Source organism: Rhinolophus sinicus, chromosome 3, assembly GCF_057876585.1.
Source record: "Rhinolophus sinicus isolate RSI-liver-muscle chromosome 3, RSI-T2T, whole genome shotgun sequence".
Taxonomy (NCBI): domain Eukaryota; kingdom Metazoa; phylum Chordata; class Mammalia; order Chiroptera; family Rhinolophidae; genus Rhinolophus; species Rhinolophus sinicus.
In genome coordinates, this window is record NC_142503.1 from 118,748,298 (window position 1) to 118,772,791 (window position 24,494).

The 24,494-nt window shown below is 39.3% G+C and overlaps 1 protein-coding gene, 1 non-coding gene and 1 pseudogene across 3 annotated transcripts; all 3 read left to right on the forward strand.

The window, feature by feature from the left end:
* The first annotated feature begins 1,622 nt into the window (after nt 1-1,622).
* Nucleotides 1,623-1,786, forward strand: LOC141570844 (U1 spliceosomal RNA). Its single transcript, XR_012495293.1, has one exon. It is a non-coding gene; the product is annotated as a U1 spliceosomal RNA (small nuclear RNA).
* A 5,489-nt stretch (nt 1,787-7,275) lies between these two features.
* Nucleotides 7,276-24,430, forward strand: EAPP (E2F associated phosphoprotein). Of its 2 annotated transcripts, XM_074328137.2 has the most exons (6): nt 7,284-7,467; nt 11,547-11,728; nt 12,818-12,913; nt 14,571-14,688; nt 17,803-17,913; nt 23,782-24,430. In XM_074328137.2, the coding sequence occupies exons 1-6, from the start codon at nt 7,394-7,396 to the stop codon at nt 24,056-24,058; spliced, it is 858 nt and encodes a 285-aa protein (XP_074184238.1). In that variant the 5' UTR covers nt 7,284-7,393; the 3' UTR covers nt 24,059-24,430. The 2 variants fall into 2 exon arrangements, with proteins under 2 accessions (XP_019610108.2, XP_074184238.1); XM_019754549.3 differs by lacking the exon at nt 14,571-14,688 and having other exon boundaries at nt 7,276-7,467; nt 23,782-23,921.
* LOC141570625 (translationally-controlled tumor protein-like) lies at nt 14,980-15,687 on the forward strand (annotated as a pseudogene).
* Nucleotides 24,431-24,494: the final 64 nt, after the last annotated feature.

Here is a 24,494-nt window from a genome sequence, read left to right on the forward strand (position 1 = left end):
AGCTCTCCTTAAAACCGGGGGAAGGTGGGGGTCTATGCCCACCTCTATCAACCCCGTGGGTTCTCCTGCTGGTCCCCATGGGTTCTCCTGCTGGTCCCCATTCGACTGTGCCTGGCTTGAGTTGTCCCCCCCCCCCGCCCCCATCTTTCTTGTCGTTGACTAACCAGCCATCCTCTGGAGCCTAACAGGGAGATATATAAGGTGTAAGCACAAAAGTGAAGCCAAGTCCCTGAAAGGATTAATGTCACAGACTCTCTTTTCTTTAGGGGTAGGTACGAGAGGACAGCCGGGTAGGCTGCTGACCCGCTGCGTGACAACACTTCCCTTATGTACAATCAATACGGTTGTTAGTCAGTTGTTTCTAATCTGTGACTTTTTACTTGGACGTTCAGAGGTTCTCAGATTGGATTTATGGAAGCCCCGTCAAGTTAGCTACCTTTTGAGATATTCATCTAATTTTTGAAGCATTTCCTTATTTTCTGGCACAACAATGTTCCAGGCTCGTCCAGGGATGGAGTCACCTTCTCTGACTCTTGAAAAATCATCTCTGTCTCCAAAGAGCAGCGGTTCTTCTTAGCGGGGAATGGCATTCAGGAAGCAAGAGCAGGACACTAGGTATGCTCATTGCTATTGGGTGTCTTTGCTCCTAGGCCTCTTCAGTGGATGGCGCTGGGAAGTGCGTATATTCCCTACACATATGTGTATCTATTAAAAATAACGAGCCCGTACTGACATCTTCAATTCCAATTTCCAACTGAACACATGGTTCCTTCGTCCCCTCCCCCATTCCATATTTCTTTCTACCTCCTCCAACAGTGAGAACCTTGACTCCCAATAACCATTTACTCATTAGCTCATTCCTACAATACAGCATCATTACACAACTGTTACAACCACATAGCTATCAAAGATAAACTTGCTGTGGGGCTCTTCAGTATTTGTTTGCAGTTCTCGTCCTCATACTCGAAGATGCTTATAGTCAATGTACTGCGCTCAAGTCATCTGTTTTTTTTTTCCTATTTTCATATTTTCCCCAAAGGGTAGCATACTACACATATTTATGCATTCATATTTTTCGCTTGACACAGTCAGTGCATCATATCTAGAGGAACCTAGGGGTCAAGCAAACCTGCCCTTCACCTGCTCCAGGTCACAAAGTCAGACATAAAAAGGGAAACAAACTAGAAACCTAACCGAGGGCTGACAAGCCCGAACTGCTATTTCCCGCTAGGGGAAAAGATTAGAAAAAGACGGTGAGAAGATCGAACCCCTCGATGTAACTTTAAGCTACGAACGAACACTCCTCGGAACTACAAGAGTCAGAGCAGATCTGACTCTACTTCCGTCGCCCTCGTAGGGAAAAGAACGCCGGGGACGTCACGACAAGGGCGTGGCGTATGGGGATGAGCAGGGCGCGCAGAGGCTGCCGGTCGTGCTCAGCCCGCGCCCCCACGTCCCGCGCGTCCCGAGATCCAAGTGCTCCCGAGGTTGCTTTCCCGATGGGCGAGGTTGGGGCGAGGGGCCCCGAGGCAGCGAGGGTGCGGAGGCCGCGTGAGAGAAGTGACCGTGCGTGAAGGGCGAGGCGAGCTCGCGGGTCGGGGCCGCTGCGGGCCGAGCAACTCATACTTACCTGGCAGGGGAGATACCATGATCACGAAGGTGGTTTTCCCAGGGCGAGGCTTATCCATTGCACTCCGGATGTGCTGACCCCTGCGATTTCCCCAAATGTGGGAAACTCGACTGCATAATTTGTGGTAGTGGGGGACTGCGTTCGCGCTCTCCCCTGGCGTTTTCTGGTACTAAAAGTAGAAGTTTTGTTACGGGTTCAGCGTTCAGCCGTCTCCCGAAACTTTTTTCCTACGGTGGTTTTATTTGCGCTTGTATTTCGTGCATTTTCTACCAGTTGTGTCTGGTTGAAGTTTTCTGAGCGCCTCATTGGGTTTAAGCCCGCGATCTCATACTTGCTACCAGGTTTTGTGTTGAAAGTTCTCTAAGAAGAAAGCAGGTCGAGAAATCTCTTCCCGAAACTGACCCTTGTTCGCCGGAGAGCTCATTTCACCGTGACGCGTGACGTTAATTCTTGTCAGTCACGGCAACTGAAGTTTTGGCTTTCTTTGTTCTTTTCTATTCCCAGCTCGGCTTTTTCACCCGCAGAAAACCGAAGCAAAAGGCTGGTCGGTCGAACTTGGTAGGGTGGGAACGAGCAGGGGCGAAAGACGTCTTGTCCATCCAAGCAGGTCGTTGCTGTAGTTACTTCTAACCAAGCTTACAGCCTGCTTAATGTAGAGCTCTCTCTCTCCCCCTAGTTTTTACATCGCATGTCAACAGAGAAAGAGGACGGGGGCGTGGGTGAAGGTGGACACGTTCCCGTCTCTTTACCCAGAGACGGCGTACGGTGAAGATTCAAATAGCATTTCACGCCCTGGTTTTAAGGCCTTGAGTCGCTCGCTGTCCTCCCACACAGCTTTTCCTTTTAAACCAACCGCCCTTGCCCCCTCTCCCGTTTTTCTCCATTTTCTTTTCTGCATAGTGCCTCGCTTCAGAAAGATCAGTTTGAGCTCAACTTCCATCCTTTTACTATTACGAAACATTAAGAATATCGTATAAGCTTTTCCAAACTAGGTACCCGTCTTTCAGCCTCAATGGTCTACACGCCTGACCGCTCACTCTCGTTTGCGATTTCCTCTCTTGCCATCCTCCACTCTCCTCGCATAACCCCCTTCGTCTCGCTCCCCTGGTTCCCCACGCCGTTGTTGGCTCCCCTGGCCGTTCCACTCCCTGGCCTGCTCGGTTCCTCCCTCAGGAAGCATCATCAATCAATGCATCTCTCTGCGCCCTGGGGTTGGTCTCACCTTCCTTTTAGTAAAAAGGATGTTTCGGTTTTTTTTTGTTTCCTCCATCCTGTAGGAACTCACCCTCCCTCACTAGACACATTATTATGATGATCTTTCCTAACCTCCATTAAAGTTTGAAATTAAGATTTCCCCTACCTACTTAATAGGGATCGTTTTTCCCTGGTGTCTTTTTGAGTAAGTCTGTCTCAAACTACTTCAACAGGTTAAGGGGTTCAACATATACAACAACTAAACCTAGTCAAACCTAAAGGGGGAAAAAGTCAAGATTTCAACCTGGAAGACATAAAACCAGGGCAAAGTATGAACTTCATCCGCTGCAAACTTTGCAGTGACCGAGAAGTATATAATAGCAATAGAAAGTATATATTTTAAAACACCTGAAGAAAATTGTAAATACACTATTATGTTTTGTAGTCTATTTCATAATAGTCCATTTAATCTGTTCAATTCTAATTAAAAAAATGTTTTTGTGTGTAGCTGCAATAAAGCTTTATTTACAAAAGCAGGTGGTGGGCCTGATTTGGCCCACAGGCCATCCTTTGCCAATTCCTATTTTCGAGCAGCACTGTGCATTTAACATATGATGCAAGGCCTTAATCTTTTTCCAATATTTTTGTCTGCTATTTAGTGATTCCTTTCAAACTGTAAACTCAGTTTCTTTTTTATTAGTTTCAGGTGTACAAAGCAATATAATAGACATTTACACCCCTCACAAAATGATAACCCCCCCCAATCTAATACCCTCTGACATCGTATATAGTTATATTACCTATGCTGTACTCCACATCCCATGACTATATATATATATATATAATGTATATTTAATTATAGTGGACATTTAATATTATTCAATTTCAGCTTCAGGTGTATAGCGCAGTGGTCAGGCATCTAGCATCTACACAGTCCATGAAGTGATCTCCCCGATAAGTCCAGTGCCCATCTGGCACCCCACATAATCTTTACATTATTGATTATATTCTCCACACTGTATTTCATATTCCCGTGATTATACTGTGACTACTAATTTGTACTTTCTAATCCTTTCACCTTCTCCCCCATCCACTCCCCCTCCCATCTAGTAGCCATCAGTTTTTTTTCCCCTATATCTCTGAGTCTATTTCTGTTTTGTTTGTTCGTTTATTCTGTTCTTTATTCTGTTTATTCTGTTTTGTTTGTTCTATAAGTGATGTCAGATGGTATTTGTCTTTCTCAGTCTGACTTACTTTGCTTAGCATGATATTCTCTAGGTCCATCCATGTGTTGCAAATGGTAAGATTCCATTCCTTTTTATGGGCGAGCAATACTCCATTGTATAAATGTGCCACAGTTTCTTTATCCAGTCTTATCAATGGGCATTTTGGTTGTTTTCATATCTTGGCTATTGTGAATAGCGCTGCAATAAACATAGGGATGTGTATATTTTTTTTGAATTAGTGTTTTGGATTTATTTGGAGAGATACCCAGGAGTGGAATTGCTGGGTCATAAGGTAGTTCCATTTTCAATTTTTTGAGGTACCTCCATACTGTTTTCCATTGTGGTTGCACCAATTTGCAATCCCTCCAGCAGTGCACGAGGGTTCCTTTTTCTCCATATCCTCGCCAACACTTGTTTGTTGATTTATTGATGTTAGCCATTCTGACTGGAGTGAGGTGGTATCTCATTATGGTTTTTATTTGCATTTCTCTGATGATTGGTGATGTTGAGCTTTTTTTTTTAAGTTGCTACAAGCTTTTTTTATTTTATTAGTTTCAGGTGTACAAAATTGAACATTTTTTTCATATGTGTGTTGGCCATCTGTATGTCCTCTTTAGAGAAATGTCTCCATGTCCTCTGCCTGTTTTTTTTTTTTTTTTTTTTTTTTTTTTTTTTATTAATCAGTCCTCTGCCTGTTTTTTAATTGAGTTTTTTTTTTTTTTTGGTGTTGAGTTGTTCAATTCTAATTTTGTTTTTAGACAGTAAGCCAAACCATTTTTTAGACAGTAAACTATATCCTTTATATGTCTGCTATTCTGCCCATGAGAAGTGGAGTCTATCTCTTACCTGAAATCTGGACTTAGTGACTGGCTTGACCAATAGAATGTGGTAGATGTGATGCTCGGGGAATTCTGGGACTTGGTCAGAAGAAGCCTTGCAGCTTCCATCTGGGTCTCTGGGAACCTTGTAAGAAGACTGACTACTCTGGAGCTGTCATGTTGTGAGGAAGCCGAAAGCTTTGTGGAGAATGATACATGGAAAGAGAGATGCTCAGCTTGTCCCCAGTGGTTTCAGTCCCAATCTGGGACCCCAGACATTAGGGAGCAGAGTAATCCCTGCCAAAATTGCAGATTTGTGATCAAAATAGATGATTGTTTTTGTTTCAAAGCTTTTAAATTTTGGAGGTTGTGTTTTTGTGCAGCAATAGAGAAATGGAACAGGTAGACAGGAAGTAAGCAACCAAATAAGTTATGTGAAGTAGAAGCAGATGAAATGGATTAAGGGATAGAGAAGATGGAATGGAGAGAAGGGGTTGGATTGAGGGCTTTAGTTTTAGACAAGATGTCGGGGAAAGCCTCTCTGCTGACCTCTGCTTGCTACACACTCCTGCTTTTATTTGCTTGCTCACCATCAGCACATACAACCCCCAAACAGCTACCCCAAAATGTCAGCCTGAGCCCCTGAATTTACTTGTCCGGTAACAAATCCTAAGACCACAGCCACACCTTAAAAAATTTCTAACTCTTCATTTTTAAGTTTATCAAAGTAAGTAAGTGAATAATGGTCCAACTTTTGTGGAACAGAATGAACATGGATGTAAGGGCATATCCCTGAGGAGGGCCACAATTCCCAGAAAAGGAAAAAGCAGGTTCCCCAACAGGGATTTCCTTCACATCACTGTGACACATGGGAGAATATTTTACCTCACAAAAGATTTGGGGGGAACAATAGTTGAAAACCAGAGAAATACATGGCATGTGAGAGGTACATTATCCTACAAGAGTTCAAAGCAGAGAAAGATCCCATATAGACGGAAAATCTGAAAAGGCATCATAGAAAAGGTACAATGTGAGTTCCCATAACTATAGCATCTCATGGCTGAAAGGTATCCTAAAGGGTCATTCTGACTAGTTATTGACCTATCTATTACTTGCAGATGTATCTTGAACGATGGGTAGGGTTTGGATGGTGACATTAAAAGTAGGAGAGGGTGCTCCAGGGAATAGCATAAGGAAAGACCAGTAGTAGAAGGGATAACACATATTCTGGAATCAGCAAATTGTGCTCGTATGTGTAGGGAAATCAGTTTGGCATGATGGATTGAACCATATTGTTGAGGGCCAAGAATACTGCAGGATAAGGTGAACAGATCAGCAGGTAAAGGGGAAATAGTAGGACTTTTTGGGAAGGAAATCAATCATCCAGAGCAAAGCTGTGCTGGACGGTCACTCTGCCAAATAGAGTAGCAAAACAAGGCTGTCAATTAGGAGCGTAGATCAATCAATAGTCAAGGTGAGGGGTAGGGAGATGAAATGTGGATGATGAGAGAGATGTTGCTAAGAGAGCAACAGGACTTGGGAATTGAGGGCTCATGGAGGGACAGAGAAAGGAGTCAAACAAGAGTCTAAGCCTTTCAGCCTGTAACAGTTGTAAGGATGAAGGAAGTGACAAATCAAGAGTCAAAAGTAGCTGAGGTATACGAATGTGGTGTAAGATACTGAGTTGGGTTTGAGCTATATTGACTTTGGCTTGTCAGTGGTGCAGCAGGCGGAGCTATCCAGCCAGGCAATTGGAAATGCGACTAGTACGGAGGAGTGGGCAAGGGCTAAAACAAGACGCGGTAGTCATCTGAATGTAATCATGGAGAGGGGTGAGTTGTCCCGGGAGGAGACAGGAACTTGAGTATAGGCTGGTACAGAAACGGGAGAAATGGTGTTACAATCAAGAAGAGGTTGTCATCTACCTCATCTCAAATATTGAGTGGAATCGGATAAGGGCTGAGCAAAGGTTGGGCCTGAGAAGAGGCCAGGAAAAGGCAGCTGGGAAGTAACGTGATAGTCTAGCAACTGTTGGGAAGCCGGTCAGAGCCGCAGTCAGACTGCGGAATGAATACAGTGAACACGAGGCAGCCGCGCGCAGTGGGAAGGTAGAAAGTCTCCCCGCGAGGAGGTTGGAAGGACGTCGGGTCCTAGTGTCTGAGGACCGACAGGCTGCACGTCCCTCAGCATCTAGATTTCTGCTTCTTCACGTTACCACACGAGACACTGTACGTGGAGTGTTCACCTCAGAGAGCGTCACTTATGAGGGTGCCTATTACTATTTCTAGTAATAAACTAGCTGTTTTAATGTAAGCGGAAGCCGCGGAAAGAGGCGGCGGGACACAGGGATCCATCTCCTCCCCCTCTTCCTCTCGCCCCCCCCCCGGGGCGATCTGCGCAGGCGCGCAGGGAGGGTGAGGCTGTGCGGCCGGAAGTGGAGTCCGGAACGCTTTAGGGGAGGGACCTGCGGGGTAAACAGGTACTAGGCCAACGCCTGTAGACGGTTTCCGAGGGTGCAGGCCACCATGAACCGGCTCGCAGATGACTATGACCCCTACGCTGTTGAAGAGCCTAGCGACGAGGAGCCGGCTTTAAGCAGGTGGGTGCCTGTCTCTCCGAGGCGCTCTATTCTTCGGGCCTTCGCGTCCTCTCTTCGCTGCGCCTGCTGGGCCTGTGCGGACCGTCGGCCCAGCGGTTCCGGCACCAGTCGCGCCCCGTTGTCGCCTGTGGGACGCCGAGGGGCGTTCTGGTGAGGTCTTGCAGCCACGGGGGAGGCAGGGCCAATACCAGCGCCTGGAAGGGGGGGCTATTCTGGAATCACGCGTAAGTCTTCAAAAGCATTGAGGTCGAGTCCTGCCTCTTCAGCTTACTAGCAGTGTGACCGAAGGCAAGTCACTTACCTTGTTTCTCATCTATAAAATAGGAAATACAATACCTGTATCGTAAGTATGTGTAAGGCTCGTGGGACTTAATGGGAAGTGACCATCTTGAAGACTAATATGCCATAAACAGAAAATAAGGGAATGATTAACAGACTTTTTTGAGCATCTATCACCGTGTTTCCCCGACAATAAGACCTAGCCGGACAATCAGCTCTAATGCGTCTTTTGGAGCAAAAATTAATATAAAACCTGGTCTTACATTATACAATATATTATACAATATAATATAAGACCGGATCTTATATTATACAATGTATTATACAGTATATTATACAATATAAGACCGGGTCTTATATTAATTTTTGCTCCAAAAGATGCATTAGAGCTGATTGTCTGGCTAGGTCTTATTTTCGGAGAGAGAGAGAGAGAGTATATGCTTGCTCTGGGCTACACAGGTCAATCATAAGATTTTTGCCTTCTACAAATCTTACTGTATAGTAGGGGAAATAATATATACCGGGGGTACCCAAATAATGTATACAAGTGGACACTTTGGTCAGCGTTGCTCAAGCAGTAGTTCGCGGTAATCAGACATGTCTGGATGCTGATGGTAATCACTTCTTGTACTTGCAGAAGTCAAACATGACTTGTATTCATCTTTGGTTATCGGTATATATTGAGTATTATAATTTTAATACAGTTTTCCTTTCTTAAAATGTGTATACGTTTTTTTTTTGGCACCCTCTGTATATCTCAGAAGGTATGTATTTTGGAAATAAGTATGTATCTTGGAAGAGCATTTTGGAAAACGATGACCTGAGATAGGCACAGATGAAGTTCCGTGGGAATTTCCAGTAGGGATTAACCCTACCTGGGGGAAACTTGCAGATACATTGGCAAGAGATTTCCAGGCAAATTTAGCCATTTTTTAAAGCTGTCAGCAGATCCTACTTAAAATCTTGAAAACATTCTGTCCAACTGAGCTTTTTGGACTGAGCTTTTTGTAAAACTGTCCTACTTCCGTCACAATGTTTCTTCACATCTGGGGAGGGGTTGTAGGCATGGGAGATCAGACTGCTGTGAAGATTGCTATTGTGGGGAAGGAGGGTGGCCTGTGAAAAAAGAGTTTCAGTTAATGGGTCAGGTCTGTGAAAGGAGGTATATGTAGGCCTCAATTAGTAATTCAGTTTGATTGGAATATAGCAGTGTTTCCTGTACTTGAGTTATTCTGCCATTGCCATCTCCATATAAAACTGTTACTATTTATTTAATATTTTTCTTTGAGTCTGTTTACATTTTTGTAGTTTAATTTCTTAAAAGAAGCTTTATAATCCTGTGACAATTGCCTCTGGTAAAGTAATTAAAAATACTGTGAAAACAAAACAATATTATTAGATGGTATTGCCTGCTCAAGGCTCTGAATCTAATGCTTGTTGTTTTAAAAAGGGAGATTGGTTTTAGAGAGGTGCTTGAGAGGAGTCTGTCAGGATTTGGTTTTACCCCAGGTGTAAGCTAATATTTTATACCTGTTACTGTTTCATGAAAGCTGGCAGAAGATATGAGATTCCTGGGTCAGACAACTCACAGCACAGCAGGCAGCATGAGCATTGGGTTCTTACTGTTTACTCTTATGTCCCAACTTCTACAGGAGTTACATGGTGAGAGACCCAGATGGATGCTACACAGTCAGTGAGTTGGCACTGTGGCTGAGGACCACTTGAGCTTGAAGAATCTACCTCTTTTATAGCAGGCAGTAAATAAGCCTGCTCTTTGTCCTGGAAAGGGACATTACTTCATTCCTCTAGGTTTTTGTTTTCTTGTTTTTTGTTTTTGTTTGTTTTAACTGCAAACACAATTCTGAAAAATGGCCTAGGTAAAGAGTGGTGAGAACCTTGCATTCTTGGCATATCAACAAGAATTTGCAGCACCCATGATGTATTGCCTCACCCAGTAGTGCTAAATGCTGAGACTTCTCTTGAAATTATCACTAGGCTTGAAGAAAATTTGCAAAAAGAACAACTCTCTTGCCTTGTCATTCAATTTTTTTTTTTAAATTAAACTTTTTATTTTGAGGTAGATTCACATGCAGTTGTAAGAAATAATTCAGAGATTCTGTGTCACCTTTATTTGGTTTCCCCCAGTGTTAACATATTGCAAAACTAGTACGATATCACATCTGGGATAGTGACACTAATACAGTCAATACAGAACATTTTCATCACCACAAGGATCCCTTCTATTCCCCACTTCCTGCCCCCATGCCCAGCTTAACCTCTGGTAACCACTAATCTCTTCTCCATTTCTATAATTGTGTCATTTTCAAAAAACATATAAGTGGAATTATGTAGTTTGTAAACTTTTGGGATTGGCTTTTTTCACTCAGCATAATTCTCTGGAGGTTTCGTTGTAGGTATCAATAGTTCATTCCTTTTTTATTGCTGAGTAGTAGTCCACGTTTAACCATTAATTCAGTGAAGGACATCTGGTTATTTCCAGTGTTGACCATTGTGAATAAAACTGCTCTAAACATTCATGTATAGGTTTTTGTGTGCATATAAGTTTTCATTTCTCTGGGATAAATGCCCAGAAGTTCAATTACTGGGTTGTATGGTAATTACATGTTTAATTTGATAAGAAATTGCCAAGCTGTTTTCCATAGTGGCTGTACCATTTTATATTCCCACCAGCAATGGCTCCAGTGTTATTTAATAGGTGTTATTCAGTGTTATTTACTAGATGCCAGTAGCCCCTCCTCCGGTCTTCAGTTGTGACAATCAAAAATGTCTCTAGCTATGCTAAATGTCGCTTGGGGGACAAAATTGCCCCAAGTTGAAGACCACTGAAGTAGTTCAAGGTTGAAATTATCAGTTGAAACCAGGTTGTGGAATGCTCTTTTGAATGCTGTGCTGAGAGGTTTGGCCATGGCTGATTTCTTTTGGATCTGGGTAGTGATGTGACAATAACATTCTGGCAGCAGGATTAAGGGTGGAATGAAACAGAAGAGTTTGGAGGCCTGGAGATTGTTAGGATATGGTGTACATTTAAGAAGATCCGAGTGAATATAGTGGTAATGGAGAAAGAGGGAGCATGCTGCTCAGGATGAGGAATGTCAGAGAGCTTTCTTGGGATTAGAATCTGGCTAAGGCCTCTGTCACTAGCAAAACTGATTGTTGTGAATTGCATTTTTCTGATTTACCTTCTGCTGGAGGCTCAGAAGCATTATTCTAGAAGAGAAAGATAGAGAAGCAAAAACCAAAAATAGTCTGTAATCATCTGACCATGGGCCATTGAGCATTATTTATTTAATGTTGATTGTATTAGAAATGTCTTAAGCATTTCAGATATTCCTGCTGACACCTGGTTTAATTCTGTCATACTACTATTGATGGCACAGAAGGCCAAATAAATTGGCAGAATTGCTTAGGAGAATTTGGAATATAATTTAGCTTTCTGCTTAGCACTGTGCCTTTTAAACTGTAATATTCAATTGCTATCTGTTAACATTTTATGTGGATATATTAGTGATATATTAGTTATATATGAAGTTTTATTAAAATGTCCAGAGATTTAAAAATCTACCAGTTCTGTGGAGTAAACTTTTCATTGCTGATGGAGTTAGCAATTGGTGCAATACTTCTGGGAAGCAGTGTGATCATTCAAGAAGTTAGAAAGACGTTTGTAATAAGTCAAATGCAACCTTGTCAAACTTAAAATGATTGGGCAGTGAGATGATGGGAGTTGTAAGTTATTTTAACTCTTTACTATTCATGTTCTTTATGATTTAAATGTGTACTAGTTCTGAAGATGAAGTGGATGTGCTTTTACATGGAACTCCTGAACAAAAACGAAAACTCATCAGAGAATGTCTTACTGGAGAAAGTGAATCATCTAGTGAAGATGAATTTGAAAAAGAAATGGAAGCTGAATTAAATTCCACCATAAAAACAATGCAGGACAAGTTATCCTCTCTGGAAAGAGGTAAACTTTCAGTTAGATTTTCACAGATATTTTGTAAAGCTCCATATTGGCAAGAACCTTATCTGTGCTCTGTCGTGTTCCCTGCACCTTCAGTAGGTGCTCAATAAATGTTTATTGAGTGAATGAATAAGTGTGTTTGGCAACCTCAGCATAGTTTTCTTTGATGACTAGTGAAGAAGTTTCCTGTGTTGTTGGAAAGATATTTAGTACTGTTTACTTGCAAGATTTTTGTTTGTAATTTTTACCCTAGGATTAAAAAAAAAGACAGGCTTATAGAAGTATTTTTTAGGATTCTAGAGCACTGATATGGCAGATTAAATGATGTGTCACCACAAATTCCTGTCTCATTTTAGTAACGAAATATACTTCATTTTGATACTTGGTCTCTATGTAAAAGGTACCCAACCTGAAAACTGATTTGTGAAACTAGGATTCCTTAGCATTGGTTTCCACGTTGATAGGCTATGTATTAACGGTTAAGAATGAAAGCATGTGTAAAAAGAAAAAGAAAAAGTAAATCTTAATAAATGTAAGAAATGCTTAAATAAAAAACAGAAAGCATGTGTGATAATAAAATCAAAAGCGGATGTTCATTAAGAGGGAGAATTAGGGATGCAGGTATATGATGACATAAGTACAGGTAATGTCAGGGCACCTGGCACAACTGAGGAGAGGAAACAAGTGTCCTTGACTCATTTTCCTGCCTCTCTTATGGTTCTTAGCCTCTTTTCCCTCAAGTCCCTTTAAAACAAGATGGTTATTCCCTGTGCTCCACAGTATACTGCATGGCTGAAAGGCAGAGATATGTATGCTGGCAATCTGAAAATGTGGCTATTTTATTTAATTAGATTTGTGGGAAGGGAGACAAAAATAATCTCATGATTTGGAACATTTACTTAAGGAGGGGGCAGTTCGCTGTGATTGCACAGGACACAAATGCAGTTAAGTCAGTGATGTGGAAGTATTTTTCCATCCGAATGAGATTGGGAGGAGTTGATACTACTTTGAGGTGATAGAAGAATGTATGGAGTTTTTTTCTTGTCAGTTATGGATGGTTTAGTCTGTAAACTTCTGTTATGGTTTGAACAGGGTCTTCCTCAGGAAATGGGAATGTTGGAACAGCTCTGACAAAGTACTATGATGATATATATTTTGATTCTGATTCTGAGGACGAAGACAAAACGGGTAAGTAAAATGCTTACCAGGTTAAGCAGTTATATTTTATGAAAAAGGTTTACCTAGCAATTATTTGATATTAGGATTTCCTTCTCAGTTTGATCTTTTAAGAAATTGCAGGCAGGGGGCTGCGGGTTAGCTCTGTTGGTTAGAGTGAGGTGCTCTTAACAACAAAGTTGCCAGTTTGATCCCCACATGAGCCACTGTGAGCTTCACCCTCCACAACTAGATTGAAACAACTACTTGGGGATCAAATGTATGGTGATGGAAGGAGAACTGACTCTGGGTGGTGAACACACAATGGAATTTATAGATGATGTAATACAGAATTGTACACCTGAAATCTATGTAATTTTACTAACAGTTGTCACCCCAATAAATTAAAAAATTTAAACAGAAAGAAAGGAAAAAAAACAACAACTACTTGACTTGGAGCTGAAGGATCCTGGAAAAACACACTTAAATAAAAGTTAAAAAAAAGAAATTACAGGCAGTTGATGTGAAAACAAAAGCAGGATAGATGACTAAGAACAAATGTATATACAAATATCATACACCTGTATCAAATGTCATACACCTGAAATATATACAGAGGGTGCCAAAAAAAAAAAAGTATGCACATTTTAAGAAAGGAAAACTGTATTAAAATTGTAATACAAAAGATGAATACAAGTCACATTTGACTTTTATAATTACAAGAGATGCTCAAAGTGGTTACCATCAGTGTCCATACACTTCTGATTATGGCGAACTACTGCTTGAGCAACGTTGACCGAAGTGTCCTCTTGTATATCTTTTTTTGGTACCCCCAGAATCCAACCTATGCCAGTTTTACCACAAGAAAAGAAAAAGAACAGATGGGAATGCACACATGTGAAGACATAGGACCAACAGTGGCACTGCAGAGGCACACTTGGGGAGAGGAAGAGTATGTCCTGACTCAGTCACTCCTTCCTCGGGGCTCCTTAGCGCAGGAATATTTGTTTCAACACCTGGAAATAGTTTCTATATTTTTACCCTCTTGGAGAATTTTCCCTAACTTGTTGCTTTTTTTCCATCAGCCTCTCTATTTTTTGGAATTGATTTTGTATAAAATTTGAGCAAAGTTGAACCGTAATGACAGGACCTAAAACTAATTTAATTATATCAGTAGTTACACTGGAATACATAGATAACAAATTTATATGGTAAAGGAATAATTTTATATTTTTGTATATTATTACCTAAATATTGACCTGCTCAAGTATATTTTAATAGTCTGGTGTTTGTGGACAGCCATAGTTCTTTTTTCACTCATTTTTGAAATATTTTTCTTCTGATTTCAGTAGCATTTATATATGGGAACTTGTGGAAAATTTAGACATCCAAAATAGTTTCTATTTTTGGTATGCTTTGAGTGGCCTTTTTGGACTCTGAATTTTCAGTATTTAAGCTCTTCAGGTACCAGTTTTCAGTGAAGAAACAGTTTTTGCCTCTTCTGTCACTTTCATTTTAGTGCCTTGTTAATTGGACAAGAAATTTACTTGGAGGAATAGTTAAAAAAATTTTAAAGAATGTATAAATAGGAAAAATATGTAGTCTAGGAAACGATATTCTTCATTCTGTATTAAGGCTATATGAACTTTAGACAGATACTTAGTCATATCCTTAACATTTTCAAAATTAGCACAGGTGACCAAGAAGAAAAAGAAGAAACGACACAGGATTCCAACAAATGATGAATTACTATATGATCCTGAAAAAGATAACAGAGATCAGGCCTGGGTCGATGCACGGAGAAGAGGGTAAGAACTTAAATTTAATGTTTAGAATCTTTAGAGAAAATGATTAAAAGAAGATTTTACTGCATTCACATTTTGAATATATGTATTTGCATGTACGTTTATACAGACACACATAAACAAAGAAATTTGAAAAAAACTGAACAGTTTAATTTGAAAATAACTAGGTAGTTTCAGTTGATTTTTAAAAAACTATTGAACTCACACTGCTGTAGTCAGTCTCTCCAAGGAACAAAGCTGAATTTTTAAAATAGACAACTTAAAACTAGTTGGACATTCCTTTTCCGCCCACTCCCCGCTGCCCCTGAGTGCTGCTCCTCCTGCTGCATCGTCCTGGCTCCAAGCTCCTGCTGTGCCAGCGCAGCTGTCGTCTCCTTCCAGCCACCATTGTGACCATCCACCCAGGCCTCATCAGCCATAATGAGATATTCTTCAACATGTACAAGATCTGGGAAATCACGGTGGAGGTGGAGGGGAAGATGGTCAGTAGAACAGAGGGTCACATTGATTCATGGATGGAAATGCCTCCGCTGAAGGCCCCGAGGGCAAAGGTACCGAAAGCACAGTAGTCACTGGTGTTGATATTGTCATGAACCATCATTTGCAGGAAGCCAGCTTCACAAGAGAAGCCTACAAGAAGTACATCAAAGATTACATGAAATCAGTCAAAGGGAAACGGGAAGAACAGAGACCAGCAAGAGTAAAACTTTTATGACAGGCTGCAGAACAAATCATGAATATCCTTGCTAATTTCAAAAAACTATCTGTTCTTTATTGGTGAAAATCTGAATCCAGATGGCATGGGATGCTGTGACCCCATAGATGATTTTCTTTAAGGATGGTTTAGACATGGAACAATGTTAACACAGTTGGCCATGGGGATCCATCACCTGTCATCATCATAACTGGCAGCAGCTTTTCATCCACACACCAGGACTAGGACAGATGGGATGGATGTCACCTTGAGCTCTTCGTTTATCTTGACCTTGATTGATTTGGAATGGAGGCATTGTTTTAAGAAAAACATATCATGTAGATCGTCTAAAAATAAATGCATTTAAGCTGCCCCCCCCCCAAAAAAAAACAACTAGTTAGACATTAAGAATTTATGTGGATGAAGAGTGGATGTTATATTTTGTATCTGAATTGTTCTTTTTAACTGTTTACAATTGGATTTTTCAAAATTGAGGTGAAATTCACATAACATAAAATTAACCATTTTAGAGTGAACAATTTAGTGGCATTTAGTATATTCATGATGCTGTGCGACCACCACTTCTATTTAATTTCAAACCATTTTCATCACCCAAGCGGAAACTCTGTACTCATTTCAGATGTGATTTGATAAAGGCCGATGTCGTAAAACTAAAAGCTAGGCAACTTACCACTATTACCCAGTGCTTCCCTAACCTGGCTGTGCTTCAGAGTCACCTGGAAAGAATGAAAAGCCCTTGAATCCTACTCTAGGAGGTTTTGATTCAGCTAAGGTGGGGGCTTGGAATCTATATTTTTCAAGTCAAAGGGATTTTGATACTGTGTGGATCTTTTAGCCTCCACCCTCACACTTTGTCGTTTTTTTCTCTCCCAGTTTCACCTATGCACCACTTCCTCGACTGCCCCTTGCATTCATTTAATGAGTATTTTTTAATCACCCACATTCTGGAATGAACATTTGAAGTGCTATGATACTTAACACAAACTTAGATGGTACAGCCTTCTGTACACCTAGGCTAGATGGTATAGCTCTTGCTTCTAGGCTACACACCTGTACAGTGTGTTACTGTACTGGATAGTGAATATGGTATAAAGCAAAAAAAGGTGCACCTGTATAGAGCACTTAGCCCGAATGGAGCTTGTAGGACTAGAAGTTGCTCTGGGTGAGTCAGGGAGTGAGTGGTGAGTAGACGTGAAGGCCTACGACGTTATTGTACACTACTGTAGACTTTATAAACACTGAACACTTAGGCTACACTAAACTTATAAAACAACACGAGATTAAATCAAGCACAAGAGAAAATGATGCAATCAAGAGACTTGGTAAACAGATGGTGTATCTGCTGGCATAACACGGCACACTATTTTACAGCAAACTTTTTATAAGTAGAAAGAGTACACTCTAAAATAATAAAAAGTATATATGGGAAATACATATTCCAGTAACAGTCATTTATTACAATTAACAAGGATGCACTGTACATAATTGTATGTAATATACTTTTATATGACCGGCAGTGCAGTAGGTTTGTTTACAGCAGCATCACCACAAACATGTGAATAATGCTTTGCCCTACGATGTAACCATGGCTACGACATCACTCAGCGATAGGAATTTTTCAGCTCTATTGTAATCTTATGGGATCACTATTGTATATGTGGTCCATCGTTGACTGAATCGTCGTTATGCGGTGCATGACTACATTGTAGGCGGGTCCTATCATTGGAATTGGATGTTTCTCACGATTAGATTGGGATTATAGGTTTTGGGAGGAAGACTAAACAAGTAAAGTGCCATTTTCATCACAATATCAAAGGCACATATACCATCAATGTGACTTATGACTGTTCATGTTGACTTTGATCACCTTGGTGAGGCAGTGTTTGTCAGGTTTCTCTACTGTAAAGTTGCTCTTTCCCCCCCCATCCATACTGTACTTTTTGCACGGAAGTCACTATGGGCAACTCAGACTAAAGGAGTGGGGAGTTATGAGGAGAGAGTATCTTCCTAAATTATTTGTAATTCTTATGTACGGGAGATTTGTCTATTCTCCCCAATTTATTTATTTATTTATTCAGTCATTTATGTGAGCATGGACTCGAACATTTATTTATACTTTGGGTTATGATCCAATACTTTATTTTGTTGATCTAATTGTTTCAGCTTTGGACAATGGGAGCGTTTTCAGTTGCCTCCTATGCTCCTTTGACATACCTACTGTATTGGTTGGTTGATTGGTTTTAGCACTTCCTTGCTTTCTGGCACTACAAGATGCTCCAGGCTCATCGTGTATGCCCCGTTCCGCGAATCAACCATTTTTCAGAGGATTACTGGTTATTTTCATTGGAGAATGGCATTAGAAATGTGGCTTTAATGGTCTCCCCCTTCTTTTTTTGTTCTAGCTACCATGGGTTGGGAAGACAGAGGCCACGTCAGCAACAGCCTGTTCCGAGTAGTGATGCTGTCTTGAATTGCCCTGCCTGCATGACCACGCTGTGTCTTGATTGCCAAAGGTAACAGATAAAGGATAACAACACACACATGCGTACAAAACAAAAAAAACAACTTGGTGGGCCTTTTTAAAAATCAGAAGTACATTTTTGAGGTACTTAGGAATTCTGATAAGGTTCTGTCCTCATATATCCTTTGGACGACATGACTAATTTTTTAATAAGTAATTTTTTTTATGCATAGTTCCGTCACAACTAGTTTAAAATAAAGCACTTACCAGTACTGGCAAGGATTTAGTGAAACTATGTATATGTTGTATGTAGAATGATACAATCTCTCAAATACACTTTATTTTTGTGATAACATGTAACATGAAATTTAAAAAAACATTTAAAAAAATTTGCTGTTGAGTACTTTGAGTATTCAATTTATTGTCAACTAGACCATTTAAAAATTTATAAAAATCTGTTCCCTGCTTTATTGAGATATGATTGACATATAACATTGTGTAAGTTTAAGGTGTACAACATGATTATTTGATATCCAAATATATTGCAAAATGATTACCACAATAAGGTTAGTTAACACATCCATACCTCACATAGTTACCTTTCTTTTTTTCGTAGTGAGAACTTTTAAGATCCACTCTTAGCAACTTTCAAGCATGGAATACAGTATTGTTAACTGTAGTCATCATGCTGTACATTGCATCCCCAGAATTGACTCATCTTATAACCGGAAGTTTGTACCTTCTGTCACTTTCACCCATCCATCCTCCCCTACCAACTACCAATCTACTGTCTGTTTCTATGAGTTCAGTTTTTGTTTTTCGTTATTTCAGATTCCACGTATAAGTGAGATCATACAGTATCTGTCTCTCTCTGACTTCTTTCACTTAGTGTAATGCCCTCCAGGTTCTTCTATGTTGTCACAAGTGGTAGGATTTCCTTCTCTTAATGGCTAAATAATATTCCACTGTATATATGTACCATATTTTCTTTATAGCTGAATGAGCTGTTGATGGATACTTAGGTTGTTTCCATGTCTTGGCTATTGTAAATAATGTTGCAGTAGGTTTTTGGGAGGAAGACCACTGAAGTAAAGCGCCATTTTCGTCACATATCAAGGGCACAATTTATCAATGTGATTTATTACAATGTTGACCTTAATCACCTACCTGGTTGTGGTGAGGGTACAGATGTCTCTTTGAGGTAGTGATTTTATTTCTTTTGGATATACCGTGTTTCCCTGAAAATAAGACCTAGACGGACCATCAGCTCTAATGCGTCTTTTGGAGCAAAAATTAATATAAGACCTGGTATTATATTAAATTATACCTGGTCTTATATTAAAATAAGGCCAGGTCTTATATTAATTTTTGCTCCAAAAGACGCATTAGAGCTGATGGTCCAGCTAGGTCTTATTTTCGGGGAAACATGGTATACCCAGAAGGGGGATTGCAAAGAAATAATCAACAAAATAAAAAGGCAACCTACAAAATGGGAGACATTATTTGCAAATCATATACTATCTGATAAGTGGTTAATATCGAAAGTATATATTAGGAACTCATACAACTCAATAGCAAAAAAACCCAAACAATCCAATTAAAAAATGGGCAAAGGACCTGAATGGACATTTTTCCTATGGATCATATGTTGGTTCTATTTTTAATTTTATGAGGAGCTTCTGTATTGTTTTCTATTAGTGGTTGTACCAATTTACATTCCCACCAGCAGTGCACAAGGGTTCACTTTTGTTATCGCTTGTCTTTTTGATAATAGCCATTCTAACAGGTATGAGGTAATATCTCATTGTTGTTTTGATTTGCATTTCCCTGATGTTTGGTGATTCTGAGCACTATGTACCTGTTGACCATTTGTATGTCTTTGGAAAAATGTCTATTCAGGTCCTTTGCCTATTTTTTAATTAGATTGTTTTTTTGCTATTGAGTTGTATAAATTCCTAATACATATTTTTGATATTAACCACTTATCAGATAGTGTATGATTTGTAAATAATTTCTCCCATTTTTATCTTGTTGATTTGTTTCTTTGCTGTGCCAGAAGCTTTTTAGTTTGATGTAGTCCCACTTGTTTATTTTTGCTTTTGTTGCTTGTGCTTTTGGTGTCATGTGCAAAAAATCATTGCCAAGACCAGTGTCAAAGTTTTACAATTTCAGGTCTTATATTTGTCTTTAGTGCATTTCATGTTAATTTTTGTGAGTGGTATATGATAGGGGTCCAGTTTAATTCTTTTGTATGTAAACATCCAGTTTTTCCAATATTGTTTACTGCAGAGACTATCTTTTACCCATTGCATATTCTTGGCTCTGTTGTCAAATATTAGTTGACATTATATGTGTGGGTTTATTTCTGGGCTCTCGATTCTGTTCCATTGATCTATGAGTGTTTTTCTGCCAGTCCCATACTGTTCTGATTACTATAGCCTTGCATGATAGTTTGAAATCAGGAAGTGTGATGTCTCCAGCTCTGTTCTTCTTTCTTAAGATTGCTTTAGCTATTTGGGTTCTTTAGTGGTTCCATACAAATTTTAGGATTTCTTTTTTCTGTTTCTGTGAAAAACTCCATTGGCATTTTGATAGGGATTACATTGACTTTATAGATGGCTTTGGGTATTATGGACATTTTAACAATATTAGTTCTTTCAGTCTATGAACACAGGATATCTTTCTATTTATTTGTTTTCTTTAGTTTCTTTCGTCAGTGTCTTACAGTTTTTAGTGTACAGATCTTTTGCCTCCTTGGTTAAATTTATTTCTAAGTACTGTGTTTCCCCAAAAATAAGATCTACCCCGAAAATAAGCCCCAGTTAAGATCTCAGCTGAACGGATGCATTTAGTACGTTATGATGATGTTCCAGAAGAAGATGACATGACTGTATTTGAATAAATGCAGATTGTTGTACATGAAAAAAATAAGACATCCCCTGAAAATACGCCCTAATACATCTTTTGCAGCAAAAAATGATATAAGACCCCGTCTTATTTTCGGGGAAACACAGTATAAGACCCGGTCTTACTTTCGGGGAAACACGGTATTTTATTATTTTTGATGCTACTGTGAATAGGATTGTTTTCTGAATTTCTTTTTCAGGCAGTTTGTTGGTAGTACATAGAAACACAACAAATTTTTGTATACTGCAACTTGACTGAATTCGTTTATTCTAACATTGTTTTGGTGGAGTCTTCAGGAGTTTTATATGTATATAAGATCATGTCATCTGCAAACAGAGACAATTTTACTTCTTATTTGGATACCTTTTATTTCTTTTCTTGCCTGGTTGCTCTGGCTAGGACTTCCAGTACCCTGTAGGATTGGAGTGGTGACAGTGGCACTCTTGTTTCCTATTTTAACCATTTTAAGTGTATAATTCAGTGACATTAATTACATTCACCCTGTTATGCAGTCATAACCACTATCCATTTCCAGAAGTTTTTTGTCATTCCACACAGAAACTCTGTACTCATTAGACAATAATTCCCCATTCTCCATCCCACACGCCCCAGCCTCTTATAAACTGTATTCCACTTTTCTGTTTGGATTGTTCATTGCTAGCGTACAGAAATGCAACACATTTTTGCGTGTTGATTTTGTACCCTGCAACTCTGCTGAATTAATTTATTAGCACTAATAGTTTTTGTGTGTGTAATCTTTAGAGTTTTCTACATCACATCATCTGTGAACAAAGATAATGTTACTTCTTCCTTTCGAGTTTAGATGCCTTTTATTTTGTTTTTTTCTTACATAATTGCTCTGATTAGAACTTCCAGTACTATGTTGAATAGAAGTGGTGGAACGGTGAAAGCAGGCACTTTTGTCTTTTTCTTGATCTTAGAGGAAACGTTTTCAATCTTTCATTACTGAGTATGATGTTAGCTATGGGTTTTTCATATGTGGCATTTATAATGTTGAGGAAGTTTTGTTCTGTTCCTAGCCAATTGGGTGTTTTTATCATGAAAGCATATTGAATTTTTATCACATGCTTTTCCTGCATCAATTGAGATGATCATGTTTTTTTTCACCCCTTCATTCTGTTAATCTAAATACAGTCATCTCTTGGTATCCAAGAGGGATTTGTTCCAGGACACCCCTCCTCTCCCCTGGTGGATACCAAAGGGCTCAAATCCCTTATACTATAAAATGGCTTAGGACAGTGCATACAGTGGGAATCAGCATTTATGGATTCCCAGCAGCAGATTGAAAATACTGTTTTCTTTCTGTGAAAAGTTGAATCTGTGGCGGCAAAACCCATGGATATGGAAGGCTGACTGTATACTCGTGACCTTTCCTTTCCGTTTTTTTCCTGGTGGCCTTATAAATGCCTAGCTTACTCCATGTTCTGAGTCAAGTTAACTGAAACTAATGGTGGTGTGGTGGTGGATTTGTTCTAGGAACTAATGAGTAGTTAGATGTAGTTTTTCTCACTACCCTGAGGTTTCTGATCTGCAACAATTAATATATACACTTTCCATATGAACTCTTCAGCTTTTTGTATATTAATTGACCTAGGATATGTTTATGAAATGAAAAAAAGTAAAATGACTTTGTACTTAAGTTGCTGCTCTTTCATATTAAAACGTGATATGGGGTTCCGACACTCAAAAGAAGTTGCTTCATGATCTAACAGTAGAATTTGACCTCGATAAAAACTCTGTTCCATGTTAACACAGGATTTCAATACAGTGGAGTGTAAATGAAATTTGTATAGCCTCACCTGGAGAGAAGCACCAGATTGCACAGTGTAAATTACTGCTGGTGATGGTGCAGGTCAACGTGTGGAACTAATGAAGGCATAACTGGAGTTTACTGTTTTAGCAGAAACATTTCTGTTGCTTGAGGCTTAAAGGGAAAAAAATAAAAGCCACTTACTAAATGGGGAAGGAAGTAGGGAAATATGAAGTATATGAGGAACACAAAGGAAGCATTATCTATTCTTTAGACTGCTGGCGTAAAGCCAAGGGGACATTATGAAGTCAGAAGCTCTTTCAGCTTTTGAAACTGTAGCTTTTTACTAAAATGGTGATCAGAATCATACTACTTGTAATGAGTAGAGGACAGAGTCTCAGGCCACAGCAGAAAAAGGCACAAAATTTATTTCAATATTACTTCTGAAGTTTCCCACAACTTTTCCTGTCTTTCTGAGTTTGCAGAGCAAATCAAGTTTTTTCCTGAGAGAAAAGTTAATTTTAAAGCAGTAGAAAAGAGGATATATTCATTCTTTGTACTGTTTTCTTTTTTTTTTTTTTTAAGGGAAATTTTACTTTATTTCTAATGTAAGATTCTAATTATTTCAAAGAATCATTAACTCTTATCTGATGTTGAACTATATTATAGACTAAATTTCTATTTCCGTTGGCTTTCCTAATTGTTTAGACTGAAAGCAAATTATATCTTTTTTTTCACATTTTCAATTATGATTTAATTTTTATAAATATTATTTTTTAACATTTTTTATTAGTTTCAGGTGCACAAAACAATGTAATAGTTAGACATTTATTATTTATATCCCTCACAGTGACAACCCCCCTCCCCCCCATCCACTACCCCTCTGACATCGCACACAGCCGTTACATTTCCACTGTCTCTATTCCTAATGCTGTACTCCGCTGCTTATAACTATACACACACACACACACACACACACACATACATATATGTAAAATTGTAGTTGACATTCATTATTGTTCAGCTTCAGCTTCAGGTGTGCAGTGTACGTACTATTTTCTATTAACAAGTTTCTTCCTGTTCTTAAAATAACTTAACATGTCTTTAAATTTCCCATTTTGTTCCCATGTCTTTACTTTGGTTGGTATTTCAGTAAGTTTGTGATGTTCTCAAATTTTATCTCAATGGGTAACTATTAAAATAGAACATAAATCCAAATTCTCCATTTCATTTTCTTCTTAGGCATGAATCGTACAAAACTCAATATAGAGCAATGTTTGTAATGAATTGTTCTGTCAACAAAGAGGAGGTTCTAAGATACAAAACCCCAGAGAACAGGAAGAAAAGGCGAGGCCGTAAGAAGATGAGGTCTGACCATGAAGATGCTGCAGAGCAGGCGGAGACACAAGTGGAAGAAATCTATCACCCAGTCATGTGCAGCGAGTGTTCCACGGAGGTGGCCGTCTATGACAAGGACGAAGTCTTTCATTTTTTCAACGTTTTAGCAAGCCATTCCTAAGTAGCTGTGTTGGCTTTTAATTGCCCAATACTGTATACAGGCAAATATGGACAGTTATTTTCCTCCTGCCTGTTCACATCAAGTGACATTCTGAGTGGTTAATTGAGGAAGCAGTGTTTTATCTTTTTGAAAGAGAATGGTTAATCAACCTCATCCCTCCCCTTCTCTTAAAATTTTTCTCCCGCTCTCATGGGATTGATTATTCATTCATTCCCTTTTTGATGGACTTTGGAGACTTGGGCTTTTTATTTATTAAAACTCTTTAGAATTAAAATGTTCTGGAGTTATAAGTAATCTTTGTTTCAGAGTGTCATTTATATTTTTTATTTTAAACATACCCTTGGTGTGATTAAACTAGAGACTGTTTACTGACTTCTGTCTGTATTTTTTTTGCTAAGAAGTATTTTTATTTCCCATCTACCCCATAGGGTGAAGT

Coding starts and splice junctions, on each gene's coding strand:
- EAPP (XM_074328137.2), top strand. CDS start 7,394: ATGAACCGGCTCGCAGATGACTATGACCCCTACGCTGTTGAAGAGCCT. Junction 11,729..12,817: donor GTTATCCTCTCTGGAAAGAG/GTAAACTTTCAG, acceptor TGGTTTGAACAG/GGTCTTCCTCAGGAAATGGG. Junction 12,914..14,570: donor TGAGGACGAAGACAAAACGG/GTAAGTAAAATG, acceptor TTTCAAAATTAG/CACAGGTGACCAAGAAGAAA.